The sequence below is a fragment of the Apium graveolens genome, chromosome 2, assembly GCF_009905375.1.
Source record: "Apium graveolens cultivar Ventura chromosome 2, ASM990537v1, whole genome shotgun sequence".
Classification (NCBI taxonomy): Eukaryota; Viridiplantae; Streptophyta; class Magnoliopsida; order Apiales; family Apiaceae; genus Apium; species Apium graveolens.
In genome coordinates, this window is record NC_133648.1 from 78715903 (window position 1) to 78733029 (window position 17127).

The 17127-nt window shown below is 32.2% G+C and overlaps 1 protein-coding gene across 4 annotated transcripts; it reads left to right on the forward strand.

Moving 5' to 3' along the window:
* The first annotated feature begins 3163 nt into the window (after nucleotides 1-3163).
* Nucleotides 3164-15901, forward strand: LOC141707560 (anaphase-promoting complex subunit 7). 4 transcript variants are annotated; one of them, XM_074510781.1, is made up of 18 exons: nucleotides 3164-3317; nucleotides 3426-3494; nucleotides 3604-3654; nucleotides 4951-5085; nucleotides 5183-5257; nucleotides 5533-5648; nucleotides 5886-5970; nucleotides 6752-6811; nucleotides 7333-7378; nucleotides 7921-7994; nucleotides 11073-11123; nucleotides 11235-11435; nucleotides 11561-11605; nucleotides 11757-11850; nucleotides 11951-12096; nucleotides 14862-15091; nucleotides 15260-15320; nucleotides 15430-15901. In XM_074510781.1, exons 1-18 carry the CDS (start codon nucleotides 3249-3251, stop codon nucleotides 15514-15516), a joined length of 1695 nt encoding a protein of 564 aa, XP_074366882.1. In that variant the 5' UTR covers nucleotides 3164-3248; the 3' UTR covers nucleotides 15517-15901. The 4 variants fall into 4 exon arrangements, with proteins under 4 accessions (XP_074366882.1, XP_074366884.1, XP_074366883.1 ...); XM_074510783.1 differs by having other exon boundaries at nucleotides 5195-5257; XM_074510782.1 differs by having other exon boundaries at nucleotides 4951-5082.
* The last annotated feature ends 1226 nt before the right edge of the window (nucleotides 15902-17127 follow it).

A 17127-nucleotide genomic window follows, 5' to 3' on the forward strand; every position in this document is an offset into this window, starting at 1 on the left:
TTGGTTTAGTTTGGGGTTGAAAAGTATATATTTTAATTGCTGAGCAGTTACTGGTAATTGTTTATTGTTAAACAAGTTGTTTGGATTGAGATTTCAGTGTGACTACCCAATCCTCTAACCCCATATTTTCATCCGTCATTTTAATCCTATGTCATTTTCAACCTTAAAATCAACTTTGAAAAAAATAAAACAAAAGTTGCATACCATGTTGTAGAGGTTGTAAACCATATTTTTAAAAATTATATTGTAAAAATTATATTTTTGGAAATAACTTATAAAATGTTAATATTTTTGTAAATAAGTTTAAAAACATAATACTTTGGATTATTTTTCTAAAAAAAATGGTAGAGTACACAAAAATACGCATAATCCATTTATGATATTCATATAATTTTAAGTTCGAACGTAAATAACATCCAATTTACGAATGCACAAATGAAAAATCTAAGAAATTCTCTGTACAAAAACAAAACCATAATTAGTAAATAATAAAAAAATTAGAACTACAGTTTAACCTCGATTAAGTAATAACCGATAAGGTAATAACCTTAAATCTCTTTAAAGTAATATGTCTGAGATCACGAAAAAAATTAATTTAACGAGTTTATTACTTTATCGGAAGTAAAAATACAATATCTATATTAAATTGGTACCGAATAAAAATATTATATTAGTGAGATCATCGATTATTACTTAATCGAGATTCAAATACAAAGAAAGGTTATAATGAATGAATACATTAAAATGCTAATAATTAAAATATGATATCACATGTAAATTAGCCAATACTTTAAAAGGAAATCAATATGCTAATTATATGAAATTAACATATATTAATAATGCGTGTGGATAAAATCTGCATGTTTCCGCGGAACACATTATATGTGCCTAAATTCGTTGAAATGTGTTCTTGGATATTTCTTCAACTCGGGTTTATCTTATCTCCTAAAAGTGCCCAAAGGATTTGGACATTCCAAACCATGGTTACCGGTAGATTCAAAATTCAGCAACAACATAACCATGAAGTGAAACTTAAGCAAATAAAAAGAAAAATAAGGTATTAAAGTGCAACCCATCATCGATTTAAAATGAGTTTTGGCAGTCCAAGACGATCATATATGTTATTAATGATATGAGTAGATTAAAAATGTCTCAAATCAACTTAAGTGGTAAATAAAGTAAAGAAATATAAACGAAAAATAATTAATTATACAACAAAACATGTAGCTCTCTATCAGTCATCGTGTCAATTGTCAAGTAGGCCACATGGTTGATGCAGCAAGAGACAACAATGAAAGAAACAAAATAGAGGAGTAGGGATATCCTGAAACCAGAATTCCTAAACAACAAAATCTAATGGGCGGAAACGTCTGGGTCATACTTTAAATCCTCTGATATATATCACATAAACCTGTAAGAGATTAATTACAAAGTGCAAATTCGTTCTTATATAATCTTTTGAGTTAAGAGAGATATTAATAACACAATTCTATGTTAGCTAAAAACTATACATCTAGGTCAATACAATTCTGCAAAAAATAATGACGAGCAAAGAAATGAACAAAACACAAAAAAATCATAGTTACCAGTTTCAACTGCTTGCATGTAGTTCTAGTTTGGCTACAACAGTTTGGTTTGCAAGTGCAATAATGGTCTGCATAATAGAAATGCATAAATATTTAGAAAAATTGTAATATATTATCAGGAATGATATTGGGATTTATATTTACCGAATTAGTCATTGTAGAATATTATAGTCTGCAATATTTGAAAAATAGTACATCTATATATATGTACACATATATATATAGCAAAAATATTAGTCGAGAACATAGTACCTTAACATGGAGAGTGTGGATAAAGGGATGCTCGTTTTTAACCTATTAAATTAACATGAGACCCTTTATATTAAACAAAAAACTCAAACATAGATACAAAAATAGTGACATTACTAACCCGATCAATCGATTAGTACATAGAATTGGATAAATGTAGAGGCTGCAAACAACGGAATTGAACATAAAATAATGGGTAATCTTCAAAATATAATTATTCAATAAAATCACTGGCTTAGGTAGATTATGAGCAACTGTAAAGAAACTTTAGGATGATATAAAATAAGAATAGATTATGAGATAAAAGATGAAATTGGTACTTAATTTTGAATATCGATTGCCCAACCGGGATACGACAGGGAGTTCGTGTGGAAAAACTGATGAATTGAAATTCAAATTCGCTTTATGCAAATAGGTTATTATAATAATCTATTAGGCGGCAGTTAAGATCAGTTTCAACAATTATGTTTATGTGGTTCGATCGTGGATAATTCAACAAGTATGATAATAGTAGAATGTATACAAAATTCGGATTGAGCAATAGATCTTCTTAAAAGAATGTAAATATAATATCATTATAGTGTAAAATTAGATTTGGGTTAACCCATTTGTCATTTGGGTTGTTCCAATTATATTTTAATGGACAAAAAAGGACATGAGATGGAAGTTAAGGAAAAAAGGGAAGAAGGGTAAAATGTGTAATTTAGAAAATGTAATGCAAGTAAATATTGGGAATATATTGATATTGATATTAATTGATATTGATTTCTTGGGGGGAAAGCAAGAAAAAATGATAAAAATAGCCAATTTTATAAAAAAATTAACAAAAATAGTCATTCTGAAAAAGTGGTCAATTTTAGCCGATTGAATACTCTACTATCAGTTGGGTATCCTAATTTTTATAAGATACTCCACCGATAGTTGGGTATTTCATATATGGATACTACATTGACAATTGGATATCTACCTTAACAGGGGTATTCGTAAGCTAAAATTGACTTTTCTTTTATAAATTTTATATAAAAGTGGCTAAATTTGCATTTCACACAGAAAGCGACAATATAAGGGTGAAAGACAAATTTAGCCTATTTTTATACAAAATTGATAAAAATAACCAAATTTTGAAAAGTGGACCAACTTTGGCCGATGGGATACCCGACTGTCAGTGGAGTATCCACTTTATAAGCAGTGGAGTATCCAACCCAACTGACAGCGGAGTATTAAATCGGCCAAAATTGGCCACTTTTTTAGAATGACTATTTTTGTTAAATTTTTTAAAAAATAGGCTATTTTTATCATTTTTTCACAATATAATACACACACAGACGTCAGACGCACAGAGCTACACAGCAGCGGCGTTGGCTGTGTTTAAATTTCACAACTCAACTCAAGTATCCCCCTCCTTTCAAAAAAATGGATGTACCAAAAGATCAAATGTCGACACTTCTCGATTTGGGTCTCTACAACTCTGCTGAAATGCTCGTATGCTCCATCTCACTTTCATTTATACTATTCTATTCTAGTTTAATTTTAGGGTTCTTGATTTTTACCTGATTTTCTAATTTTATCTCATCAATTCTCGTTTTTTAGGGTTCTTTTCTTGTTTCTTCGTCTTCCGTAAATTCCGAAACTAGCCCTCATCTTAAAGCTGAAAACTTGGTGAGCTTTTCTTCATTTTCGACTAATTTGGGTTTGTAATTGTGTTTATTGGGTGTGAATGATTGATGTGTTGTTGTTAAGTGTTTGATTATTTCATGGTTTGGTGCAGACGCTGCTCGGTGATGCTTTGTTTCGAGAAAAGGAGTATAAGAGAGCTATTGTGAGTTTTTCGCTTTGTTTGTGTGTTTGAGTTGATTGTTTATTAAATATTGGGTTCAAGTGGCAGTGATAGAATTTATTTTATGGAATTGACGAAATGTATAAGATTGACTAACTAATGATTTTACACGGTGACTTAAATTCCAACAGTATTAATCAAGAACTGAATTTATGGAGTCTTTATTGTTCAACCTAGTCTTTTTAGCATGTCATTCATATTTTCCCACTTTGTACATGGATATACACATTTCTAAAAAAAATTGGTTCTTGTTTTGAAATGCATTGAAATGTTAAAGTTTGAGGACGGGATAATTTGATACGGTTGCCTGTTTTGAAAATTCTGACTGCAGAATGTTATAGTCTTATAGACGATACAAAGCAAGTAGTGATTGCATAACACCTATATTAATCAACTTATGTCTTTCTAGTCTGTCACACCTGTTGCTTTCACTTTGTACATGGATATTCACATTGTCAATAAATTCCACTTGATTTATATATATACATTTTGTGTTTTCATGAATGGCATGCTGTTTCTACACTGCTACAACAAAATCATCGGCCTCCGGTTTAAGATTGCACTAGTTTGCAGAATATTTAAAGCTATGACTTTAGGGTTTTTGTTTTTCTGTTTCCTGATCAAGTAGACTGAAAGGGATTTTCTGGGGGTGCTAATGGTGTTTTAATACTTGTAACTATGTAGCGGTGCATTTGTATATGGAAATCTATCTTTAATTTGTTTTATAAACTATATATCATGTAATGATTTACAATATACTTTTGGAGCATGTCCTGGTCTACGTTATTTGCCAAAGTGGTCTCATAATATATATGGAGTACCATTTTTGTCAGTGGAGAAGTCCTTTAATTTGATCTGTCAAAGTATTAAGTTATTTGTAACCGGTCGTGTGATAGTTATTACTATAATTTTTTTCCTCACTCAATCTATAGGAACAAAAGCATTAGTAGATATTTATTTAATGTGGTTATACTTATTATATTATAGACTGTTCACTGTTGGAATCTTATTTAGAAATGTTATTTTCCACCAATTGTCTTTAGCGTGTTTTTAGTTTCTACATGGGTTCAATTGGTGGTTATATATTACGGTATGTCGGTATATATTCTTATGTTTATGCTGTTCTATAATTCTTATTCGTGTGTCCAGCTAGTTTTACACTCTATTAAGGGCTTATTCAGTTATTCTTTGCATTTATTTGTCCAAGTTCCTTTTTTGGTAGAAATTTGGCATTAAGTACTGTATTTCATATACTGTTTCTGATTTCACATTTTGCAGCACATGTACAAGCAATCATTGCATTACTACAAGAATATTCCCAAACAAATTGCAACCAGGACTTCATTATCTGCAGTAAACAGGTCCTCATCCCCAAATTCATATAACAATTCACCAATAAACGAAAATGAGGTAGTTGTTATTTATGACCTTTTCTTAGATACGAGCTGAACTATAATGTCAAGCTTTAGAATATTGGGAAAGAAATCAGTAATTAAAATTTTAATTTCAGTTTCAATTTCAGGTGAAGTTTAAAGTGGCATCTTCTTATGCTGAACTGAGTGAGAACAGAGCTGCACTTGCGGAGGTTCTAAATTGATACCATTTTCTCACGAGTTGCAAATTTAAGCACTTCGCTGATACAAAACTTATTGATTGTTAGGGTATTTTATTCGATATAGAATCTGTCTTACTGATCGTTAGAATGCAGGAAACACTTATTTTTAAGTATGTAATAATGACGTGAAACAGGCATAATGATGATTTAATATTTTGCTAACCTCAGTAATTGTTTCTCATCGATTTGCACTGATTGTAAGAGTTATAACCTGGTAATTCCTAACAATTATTCTCTAATCGCAGATGGAGGGGATTCCTAGTAAGGCAAGGAATTTGCAGATGAATTTATTAATGGGAAAACTTTATCGGCATTCAAGACAAACACGTCCTTCTATTTCCTGTTACAGAGAGTGTTTAAGGTATGTGAATTTATGTTTATATTAGTTATTTCACAGTATGATCACGCATATTTAAAGCAGTTCCTTCACAACATGTAGTGCCTCATATGATTATATCCACTTTCTCATCTTATTTACTTTTATTTTTTTAACTTTTACGAGTAGTAACGTAAGTCCATATTTCATACTATGTTGTGTTATTATTGAGTATGGTTATTATATAGCCGAGTCGTGATAAACTTATTTTTCTTTTGATAGACATTACCCTTGTACTATTGAGGCTATCACAGCGTTGGCTGAACTGGGTGTTGCGGCTAAGGACATTATTTCATTGTTTCCTCAGGTGTGTTCGTTATTTAATAACACTATGAGTAGAAATTAATTAACATAACTGGTATTTCAGTAATTCTTCTCTTGGGGATCAAACATACATGCTTCCAACTTATTGCCTTTTCCATTTGTATTACTTAAACACCTAATCAGGTACAAGTTTATCTTTAGATATCAAGGTGTTTTAAGGACATAATATAGTTTTTGACAAGAAAATTACTCTTCGAAACCAACTTAATAAAAGGTGGTTAAATCTATGCTGCTGTCATTTTTGAGATGTTTGGAACTTCTTGTCATTGTTCTTCTTTGTTTAGTAACCAGCATGTCTAAAATCCTCAATCATACGAATTAAACAAACCGGCAACATAAACCAGTCAACACTCATAACCACAAAACAGACAACATACAATAAATTTAAATTATCGGGGGTGGGAGGACTCGAACCCGAGATGTTAGTTTGTTTATTTACGGTAGAAAAGTAATTATTATTAGATGAATAGCTCGTGTTTCCCCTTTCGAGAATTGATTGAACTAGTTTTTTCTTGAAAAAGAGCATAGCAGTAAATAGTTGATATGTGTACATGCTAGAGATAGCCTTAAGGTTCTGATATTAAGCCAAATTGCTATAGCATACTGTAAAGCTTTTATATGAAGTCATAATTTGAATAACATTTTTCTTTCTTTTCACTAAAGCCATATCCGACTACTTTCGTTTGTGGAAGTGTAGTATAACACTGGTACAGATATATATTAACAACTAATGATAAAACTGTTTATGCCCTTTATTGTGACAGACCCAAAATAGAAGTGGGAAGCCTCCTTCTGATCACTTGGAGTTAAGCCGTTGGTTACAGGTGACTTGTAACTATGAACATTTTATATGTTGGATGTGTTCACTTCTGATTTATCAATTTTATAATCTTTTTAATCGGAAATAAGGTAATAAATTTGGAATCCTAATACAGATCTCCATGGTATTTTATAAGTAGCCTTAGCTTATACCTGTTTTCATTCCACAAGACTAATAAGTGGACGACCATGCTCTTTCTCCAAAAGACCTAATAAGTTTTCCGGCGTTACAATAAATATTCACACATTCTTCTGTGGAGGCAAACAGCATAGAAGCCACCGGATAAAATGTAAAGAATTTGTCTTTTTATGGTCACTTAACCCATGTGGAAGCTACTCTAAGGGTTAAGTATGACTCTAGTTTAGCCTGAAATGTTATAAAAAGAAAACTTTGTAGCGTGTCATGGAATCCGCCAAAGAAGTTGCAGTTAGTATCATAAAAGTTTACTAGGCTTCAGATATGCTGTATTGTCTATCTTCTTGTCATTGTAATTCTACAGTCTTAACCCCTTTTTATTGCCTGCAGCGTTATGCTGAGGCCCAATGTTGCATTGCTTCAAATGATTACAAAGGTATAAGAATTTTCCAGAAGTTGAATAATAATATTAATTGAATCTATATCAACATTTAGATATCTCACTTCACCAGCATTTAGACCTAAAATTCTGCCATGTTAACCATTACATATTATTACTACTTATTAGCAAAGCCTCACATGAACATAGACGGTCTCATTTTTCACTGTTCTCATGGTACACTAATTTTTCTGATGCAGACTTCAGAGTCGACAGATTGTTGTTAAATATATGAAATCTACTTTGCTCAGTTTAGCATGTGCATGGCCCCTCTTTAAAATTCAAAATTTGCTTTATTTTGTTTACCAATACTTGAAATATCAGTACTGAGATGAATTAATGTGCTGAAGTGTAGAAGCAATCACTACATGTTCTGTAACTGCTGTCAGACTCTATGGTTATTTCTTACCTCCCCATTGAAATGTTATCTCTGTGAAACAATAGCTACCTATTTATAGCCTTACAAAATATTCCTAGGCTGAAGTAATAATTACTTGATTATAGCTTTTTATAATGATTTTCATGTTCTTTGCTGGCAGGTGGCCTTGAGTTCTTTACAGAACTTCTACAACGTTTTCCTAATAATGTACATATATTACTTGAGATAGCAAAGGTTGGGTTAGCTTTTATTTCATTCCTTTATTTTAATGTTACATGGTTTATGTTTTGGACGATATATATGTAAGGACGAAATGCTGATAGTTTGTTTAGCTTTAGTGCATCCTACCGTGCACCCTTGCTTCCTAAAACTAATAGCCCCATACTTGTCTGGATGATTTCTACTTCATTTTGTACAATTGTTCTGTAAATGTTCTTTCATTTTATCTGTGTTTATGGTTTTCATGCCTATTGCAATTGCGGCTCTGCTCACTGGTCATGATTATGTACATGTCTGTTTTCATTCTTTATAATCAGCTATGAGATCCTATTATGAAATAATGCTCATTTGATCTGTTAATTGATCTTGTGTATTTTTTTTTTCTTCCCACTTTTCTCTTCAGGGTGCCCCTATAGTCTTCTTATTATGCATCTTATTACTGTTAATGTAATTTTATTTCTTGAAAATATTCACACATGTTAATATGGTATATATTCGTGGAACTATTAATATTGCGTTGTCATATACATCTAGACCTCTCTAATCTCAGCATTGCAGTGATACAGTAAGAGAAATATGGGATCTTTAGTGTGTATGTTGTTTGTTTTTCCCTCTCTTTTTGTCAATCATTGACTCTTTGGTGTAGGTAGTATCTCGCCGGTTAACTTTGGGGATAAAAGATATGCTATACTTAATGTAATCAACGGGACTCTCTTAAAAGAGACATTTTAAGCATATAATGTGTCTGTGATGACTCATGGATCACTTAGAAAAGTACTCCCTCCATCCCTTAATTCTTGTCACTTTGAAAATTTGCATGTAGTTTAGGACGCACAAAAAAAATAATTTTATAAATCCATTTATTAATTTTCCTAATCTAAATAAAAATTTAAGATAAAAGTATTTTTGTTTTAAAAAATATTTATGGATTTTTGTCTTTTATGCACCTTAAAGTACGTGCAAAAGGTCAAAGTGACAAGTATTGTGGGACAAAGTAGTTTGAAGAGCATCACTTGAGAAAATATTTATGGAGGCTATGTTTTCGGTTTATTTTATCTCAGTTTTGATTGATATTATGGAGACTTCAGGAAGTAAATTTTGTAATGCGGTGGAAGTTGTTTAAAGTCAACAAGTATATAATTAGCGCCAGTGGGTTATGTATATCCTATATTGAGTATGAAAGAACTCATATAACCAGTCTGAGAAATTTCATTATTACCTTTCCGCGAAGTCCAATTATGAAAAAGGGCATCTCATTGGTGGATTGTCGTTTTTTAGAAACATGGTTGACACATATTTTCTTTTATTTTGCAATTTTTTTTTTGTCTTCATGTTTTCATTACCCAAAAGTAGAGCTGACAATTTAGTATACGACACGATAAAACGACACGAGAATGACAGAGAACGACACGATATAAATGGATATGTGTTCAGCTTTTTTGTACACGAACACGAAAGTACACGATACGAAAGAACATGAAATCTAAACAGGTACGGATATGTGTTTACCCTTGGATACACGACACGACACGAAAGTACACAAAATAATAAATTTATTAATATATTTTTTAATATTTATATATTCATTTATATAAATATACATATTACTTTAATATTATATGTATATATACATAAAATTCATATATATTTTTAAAAATATATCCAAAAATATACCGTTATCTGTAAATATATATTTTTAATATATATATAAATATATATGTAAAATTATATACAACTATATAATACTTTATATACTTATTAATTAATTAATTAATTTATTTTTATACACGAAATGTACACGAAACTATGAGTTACGGATATGTGTTAATACTTAAGTACACGAATGCTACACGGGTCGGATATGTGTTTGCCCTTCACTACACGAAACACGAAAGTACACGACACGAAAGTATACGATCGACACGAATTGCCAGCTCTACCTAGAAGACAGTTGAGGTAGTCAATTTTTTTGTCCTGTAGGTGTGTAAATTTAGGATATGTCTGTTTTAAAGGAATTCAGCTTAAGCCTGACTGTTAGCTGTAATTTTATACTTTACTGCCTTTTATCCCATACCTCATCCCTTAGGAAATCCCATGAGGCATGGAGCGATGAACTCTTTTTTATCACCTTATTGTCATTCATGGAGGACTATTTAGTCTCACGCATTTCATGATAAATTTAGATCCCGTAAAGTAAATTAGAAAATGAACATATCATTTAACCGACCTCCAATGATGTCATCAAACCTATTCTCGTGAATGATATGTCATGGTTGTTGGCGTGGGATCTTAGTTGTATCCATTACATTGAAACCAGGCACTTTGCTGGTCAGCATTATATTACCCATACTTGTTTACAAAGAACAAGGTTCGTGAGACTTGTTTCTCTGTTATTCTTTTAAAGCTATATTACAAATTTTATGTATATAATTAGGTGCATATGATGTTGATTGCTGATACTGCTTTTAAAAATATACAATGAATTAACATTATATAAAATTTCTCTTGCGTTTACTAAGCCGAGTTTTTTCGCTCCTGTGTGCAACTTCGGATCCATATCCAAGTTTAAAAAAGAAAAAGAAAAGAAAACTATGAATCTGACACTTGGATCCTCACCTGTGTCCACCAACAGTTTTACCTGTTTGGACATTCCCAATCTTAGTTGAATCAAGCACAGGTGTGGCTGCGTGTACCCCATATGCTGACAACACAAACACACAATGAATTAACATTATATAAAATTTCTCTTGCGTTTACTAAGCCGAGTTTTTTCGCTCCTGTGTGCAACTTCGGATCCATATCCAAGTTTAAAAAAGAAAAAGAAAAAGAAAACTATAAATCTGACACTTGGATCCTCACCTGTGTCCACCAACAGTTTTACCTGTTTGGACATTCCCAATCTTAGTTGAATCAAGCACAGGTGTGGCTGCGTGTACCCCATATGCTGACAACACAAACACTCAATACAATATGGACCAAGTCCCAGCTACAAATGACCAATTTTTTTTTCTTTTTGTTCTTTACTAATCTTGCCTACAACTTGATGGTAATACTTGAAGTTTGAGTGTGTTTTATGGGTGACTTTGTTTGAAGGTTGAAGCCATTATTGGGAAGAGTGATGAAGCCATGATAAATTTTGAGAAGGTATTAGGATTGCTCCTCATTTTGTAAACTCATTCTTCATTTTATTTATTGTTACTATACTATATTCAGTAAACCTATATTTAATTTCTACATTGTTATCTCTGGTTACAGGTTCGATGCATCGATCCATATGTGATCACTTATATGGATGAATATGCGATGCTTTTAAAGCTGAAGTCTGAAAATTCAAAGTTAAACAAGTTAGTGCATGACCTTCTGAACATTGATCCAACGAGGCCAGAAGTCTTTGTTGCTTTGTCTGTTCTGTGGGAAAAAAAGGATGAGAGAGGAGCTTTATCTTATGCTGAGAAGGTTAGTTTAAATAAATTGGACATACTTATCTGAAAACCAAGATCGTTGACTCGCACAAGGCAAATTGCGATCAACATGCCTACATTCTAACATGCTAAATTCTTTTTTTATTGTTTTGCAAGTAGAGCATTCGGATTAACGACAGGCACATACCGGGTTACATAATGAAGGTATCTATTTATTGGCACTCTTAGTTTAATCACGAAAAAGGAAGCTTCTAAAGAAGAGAAGTAACAAGAGTATTTGCAGAAATTTATTTACACGATGTTTAATTCTGTATTATTTCTGGTTCATATTTTTTAATATCTTCTTAAATTCCAGGGGAACTTGTATTTATCAATGAATCGGCCAGAAATCGCTGTAGTTGCCTATAGATGTGCTCAGGAGTTGAGAGCTGATCTTCGTTCTTATCAAGGTATGTTGTGGAAGGGAACACTCTCACGTTAAGGCTTTCCAAGTTGCAACAGTCAACATGCATGTTGCATTCAATTTTGACCTCTCCTGCTCCTACTCAGGTCTTGTTCGTTGTTATTTGGCAAATTTAAAGATAAAAGAGGCTCTGCATGCTGCAAGAGAGGCAATGAAGGCCATGCCTCAGTCAGCAAAGGCTTTAAAATTGGTAGGAGATGTGCATGCTAGTAACTCTAGTGGTAGAGAGAAGGTACATCATTGAAAATCTGTTGACGTTTTTATTAACATACTACAAAGTGTTCGAATATGGGGGATGTTAGCCCTTTCTATCACAAGTTAAAGTAAAATTGTCAAAAATATCACACTTCAAAAAAATGGCCCTTTATATCACTGAAAAATGCAATTTTAAGTTGCGTTTCTACAAAATGCAATACTAGTTGATGTTTCACTTAAGTTCAATGTTCCAAAAAAAATGAAAAAAGTAAAAAAGCATTTTAACATGTGTGACTAGGGAAACTGCATGAAAATCATGTGTTGCCTGCAGTAACGCATTGTCTTCATGCGTTTTTTGGTTCTTAAAAGATATAAATTCGCTACCTTTTGGTTCCGTTCCCCACCACTGAACCAACTAGGCCTTCAATGTATAATTAGCTTTGTGATATAAAGGGCCAATTTCTGATATAGTGATATTTCGGGCATTTTACTCCATAATTGTGATAATATAATTAGAGCCATTTCTCGAATATGGGTACGGTGTTGCGTATTGCGGGAATGCCGGATAGGATTAAAAAGCATGGTTGTCATGTCGGTCGACTAGTCGCAACTAGTCGGTGACTAGTCGACTAATCGGTGATGTCGACTCAACAAGTCGACTAGCTAAATGTCAATATTTCGGTCGCCTGGTTGACTAGTCGAGCTGCTCAGTGTATATATTTTATTTTTTCTGCACAAATTTTTTTGCATACTGCACTACCACATCACATCACAGTTGTATCAGATAATTATTATTGATTAATTGTTACATATTTCACATGATTGCAAGTACTTTTCTTTGTTATACTAAATTGTTAGATGATTGCAATTACTTTTCTTTGTTGTCATTTGTTAACTCTTCTAGTTTTTTCATCATTCTCTCCAAGTGTTGGATTCTTAATTTCTTAGAATCTGAAATAAAATATTATGGAAGAAGTTGGAACTTAGAAATTTAAAATACATAATATATATACATTTGTGTGTGTGTATTTATGTATATTTTATTTTTAATTTATAATAATATATTATTTTTTTGTCGACTAGTCTACGACTAGTTGACTAGTCGACTAGCGGGAGGTCCGTCGACTCGCCTCGACTCGACTCATCGACGTGACAACCTTGTTAAAAAAATACGATAATATTGCGATTGGGATGTGTCATTATATTCTATAGATAATATGAGGGTTTTTGGTGTTGGTGTTAGTATATTGTATTTAGGAGACTCTATGATGATATGATATGATTTCGAAGAAAAGAGCTAACAAAGAATATTTAAATTGGTCTGTGCATCTCTAATAAAATCCCGTATGGGATATAACATATATTATGATATTTTATCTGATAACTACAGATCAAGATATAATATATTATAATAATAAAAACTATCAACTAAAATATAGTATATGGACATGTATATTCTGACTAAAAACCTTATCCAATTAAAACTCTAGTGAAAAAAAAATATTAGAAACTAAATCAAATAAGTAGGGTATCACTCCTTAACCTAAATAATTTGGATTCAAATGTCGACAATTATTAATCATTAAATAGTATTATGTATATTGTAACCAATTGAAATTTTGTTGCTACTTAAAAGCTAGTTAGATAAAACAAGAAACTAAACTCAAAAGGAGGTTTGTCATAAAGAGAAAAGTAAGAACAGTCAATGAACATATGAATCAGTTGTTTTTTTCTATGTTACCCGGACTCTTCATTTTACCTTCGAGTATCGTTGTCGGACACTCGACACTTGGACATGGACACTTATTTTATGCCAAAAACATGTATATTTTTCTAAATATTGCTGAGTCCGATACTTGGACATGTAACCATGTTGAACACTTCTAGCCGAGTCCGAGTTACATAGGTTTTTTTTATCAAATTACAATATCAATACCTATATATTATTTAAATATTAAAAGAAAAAGGTTTGATGAAACTAATTGAGTACGATTTGTAAAAGAATATATGAAATTGGGATTGTGCAAGCTCCCTTAGCCGGACTCCCGTGTGCTCCGTACATGACATGCGATCTGAGTCGAATCCTTTTTATTTAAAATAGACACGTTGTAGCATCTTGTGTCAAAATAAAACTAAAGGTCTCATAACCTGTTTACTGAGAGCAAGATCCATCAATAACTTGTTTCTATGTTGATATTTTGATGCTGCAAATCAACATGCATAATTAAATGTATAATTTATGTGGTAAAAATTATTTTAATGAATGTACAATAAACCAGTCTGTATAAATATTTGCCTGAGCATAGCTTTCACGCCAGAGTCCTAGACGCGTGTCCACTGTCGGATCCATATCAAAGGATCCTAATTAAGACTTAGGATCTGACCCTTGAATTCACGTGCCCTTGTCCTCACCCATACCCTAATACCGCTAACTTTGTGTGCGACTGTGCAAGTATCTTAATATCCCATACATGGATACAAGTGTTCAAGCATCCGACACAGTGATGCGTTGTGTAACCCTAGTATCCCTGCTTCCAAGGCGGTAAACTACAAGAGTATTGTTTGTGTAGTGATGAGTGATACATGAGAATTTGCATTCAATTTAGTTTTATGTTATTTGCCGTGAAATCATAACTTGGACAACCACATGAAAACTATATTAATTGGTTACTCCCAAAAGAAAGTTGAAAGTAAATTTAGAAGGGGAGAGTTGTAGAAGCTATAGCTTGGCTAAATGACTTGTTTACTTTAAGCTACGATTCTCATCTTATAGTAATTTAAACTTGGTGTGAACTGTTACAGGCAAAGAAGTTTTACGAATCAGCCCTCAGGTTGGAACCTGGTTACCTTGGAGCTGCATTAGCGTTAGCTGAGCTTCATGTAATTGAGGGTCGCAATGGTGATGCTGTACTTCTTCTTGAGCGCTATCTCAAAGACTGGGCTGATGACTCTCTTCATGTTAAGCTGGCTCAAGTTTTTGCTGCTACAAATTTGCTGGAGGAAGCCTTGACACATTATCAGGCAGCTCTAAGGTTAGCATTCTCTGATTTTTGTGATTATTAGATACAGTCTCATATGATTACATTCGAGTCAAATTCGTAGACACTTCTAAGGAGTTCTCTGTTCTGTAATTAACTTTTGTAAGCAATAAAGGTGAATACTACGCTCCCCAAAATAAATCTACAATAAATGTGTTCCAGGATAAGTCCTCAAAATGAGGCAGCCAAGAAGGGGCTTGAGCGCTTAGAGAAGCTGATGAAGGTTTGTCTTTCAGTTATTATTTCGTGCAGCTGCCTGTTATTGTCATGTTGCATTTTAATATGAAATTCTATACTTGCATGCTCCTGGTCTGAAAAAATGTCTTCCATAGGGGGTGGATCCAGATGCACCTGAAGAAGATGAAGAAAATGACGTCGATGATGCTGACGGAGACGCAGATGAGGCTGACCTCTTGTGAGATGATAGTTAAAGATCATTTACGTCAAAGCATAGCCACTGCTTATAGTACACTGATCGAAGCAATGGTGGGATTCCATGTCATACATGTTATTAGGGCGAGGCAAGTGCAGAGGTGCATAGACACGCCAGCGTCACTAGTTTTGCAACTATCATAGCTGGAACCGGATTCTAGTTTATGCGTAAAATGAAGTATTTGAATAGAGAGTTCTTTTGCATCTCATCATATTTGGGAAACCGTGATCCCATAACGATGCTACTTGTATAATCTCTTTGTTTTTCCTAAAAAAATAAATCCCATTGTAATTTATGATTAGATAAACCAATTAGATCAATGAAATTCAGCTAACTAGCTGGAAGAGTATACCTTGAAAATTTTGCAATCACATTCCTTTCTTCATCGAAAAAAATGTATACTCGGTGTTCGTTATAATTTAAGGGAAAATAAAATAATTACACGATAGGTGGGTGGATTTGTAGTGCAATAACATAAGCATAATCATTTAATTAGCATTGTATTTCAAATTTTTGATTAGCCACAATTAGACCCCGCAACGTTCCTTTACACGTGTATAAACGTTATCTGTACTTTCGTGTTTTTTTGTACCAAACCTTAAATCCGAACCCGATCCGGATTTGCATTCATGTACCAATTTGGTGACACTATCCCGAAATTAATATATTCGTGTTTACCCGCTTTAGTACATTAAATTACACGAATTAAGTACAAAAAAATTAATTATTAAAAAATGTAATAGATAATTAAATGGTGAAGTGCTCACTCTCGGAGTCAAGGAATAATAAAATATATTTTAGTATTTACAATTATATATACGTTATTTAGAATAGGTAGAATTCACATTTGGTATATATATATATATATATATATATTAGATTTTTTAAAAATTTAATTATTTATTTATTCCGTGTACTTTCGTTCAGTGTCGTGTACCTATATTTGAAATACAAACCCGACACTAATAATATTCATGTTTTTTTGTATTCGTGTACTTTCGTGTTCATGTACCAAATTTTTAAACTCACACTAATTATTCTTGTCATTTCATACGGTGTTCATGCGTCGTATATGAGTATTGTCAGGTATAGCCACAATAATCTTTACAAATTATACTGGGCTGATAATTTTATAACTGTAATAAATCATCACGAGTTCTTCTAAAATATGATATTCTATTAGAACTTATTATATATGTAACAATATGATTTTATATTAAATTTTATCATACAAAAAACATATATCAATTCAAAAATTGGATAAATTATTTGTTCAAACATTATTAAATCGTTTTAATATATTCGAAGACAAATGTGAAATCATTTGATTTTTACGATAATGATTTCTCAAAGAATAAAAATTAGACATGGCAAATCATATTGTAAGTATTTGATTTTTTTTATGATAATGGGAATCAATATTGAATTCAGGGATTGTGTTGCGCCGAGCCTAGGTGTTTAAGGGCTCATTTGTTAAATCTGAATAACTTTTTTTGAATGAATAAAATTTTTGCAGCAGTAATTAATCTGAACTGTACCAGTAATGTTATTTGGTAAAAAAAATTAAAATTTCTGAATGGGAAAATTTACTGATCCA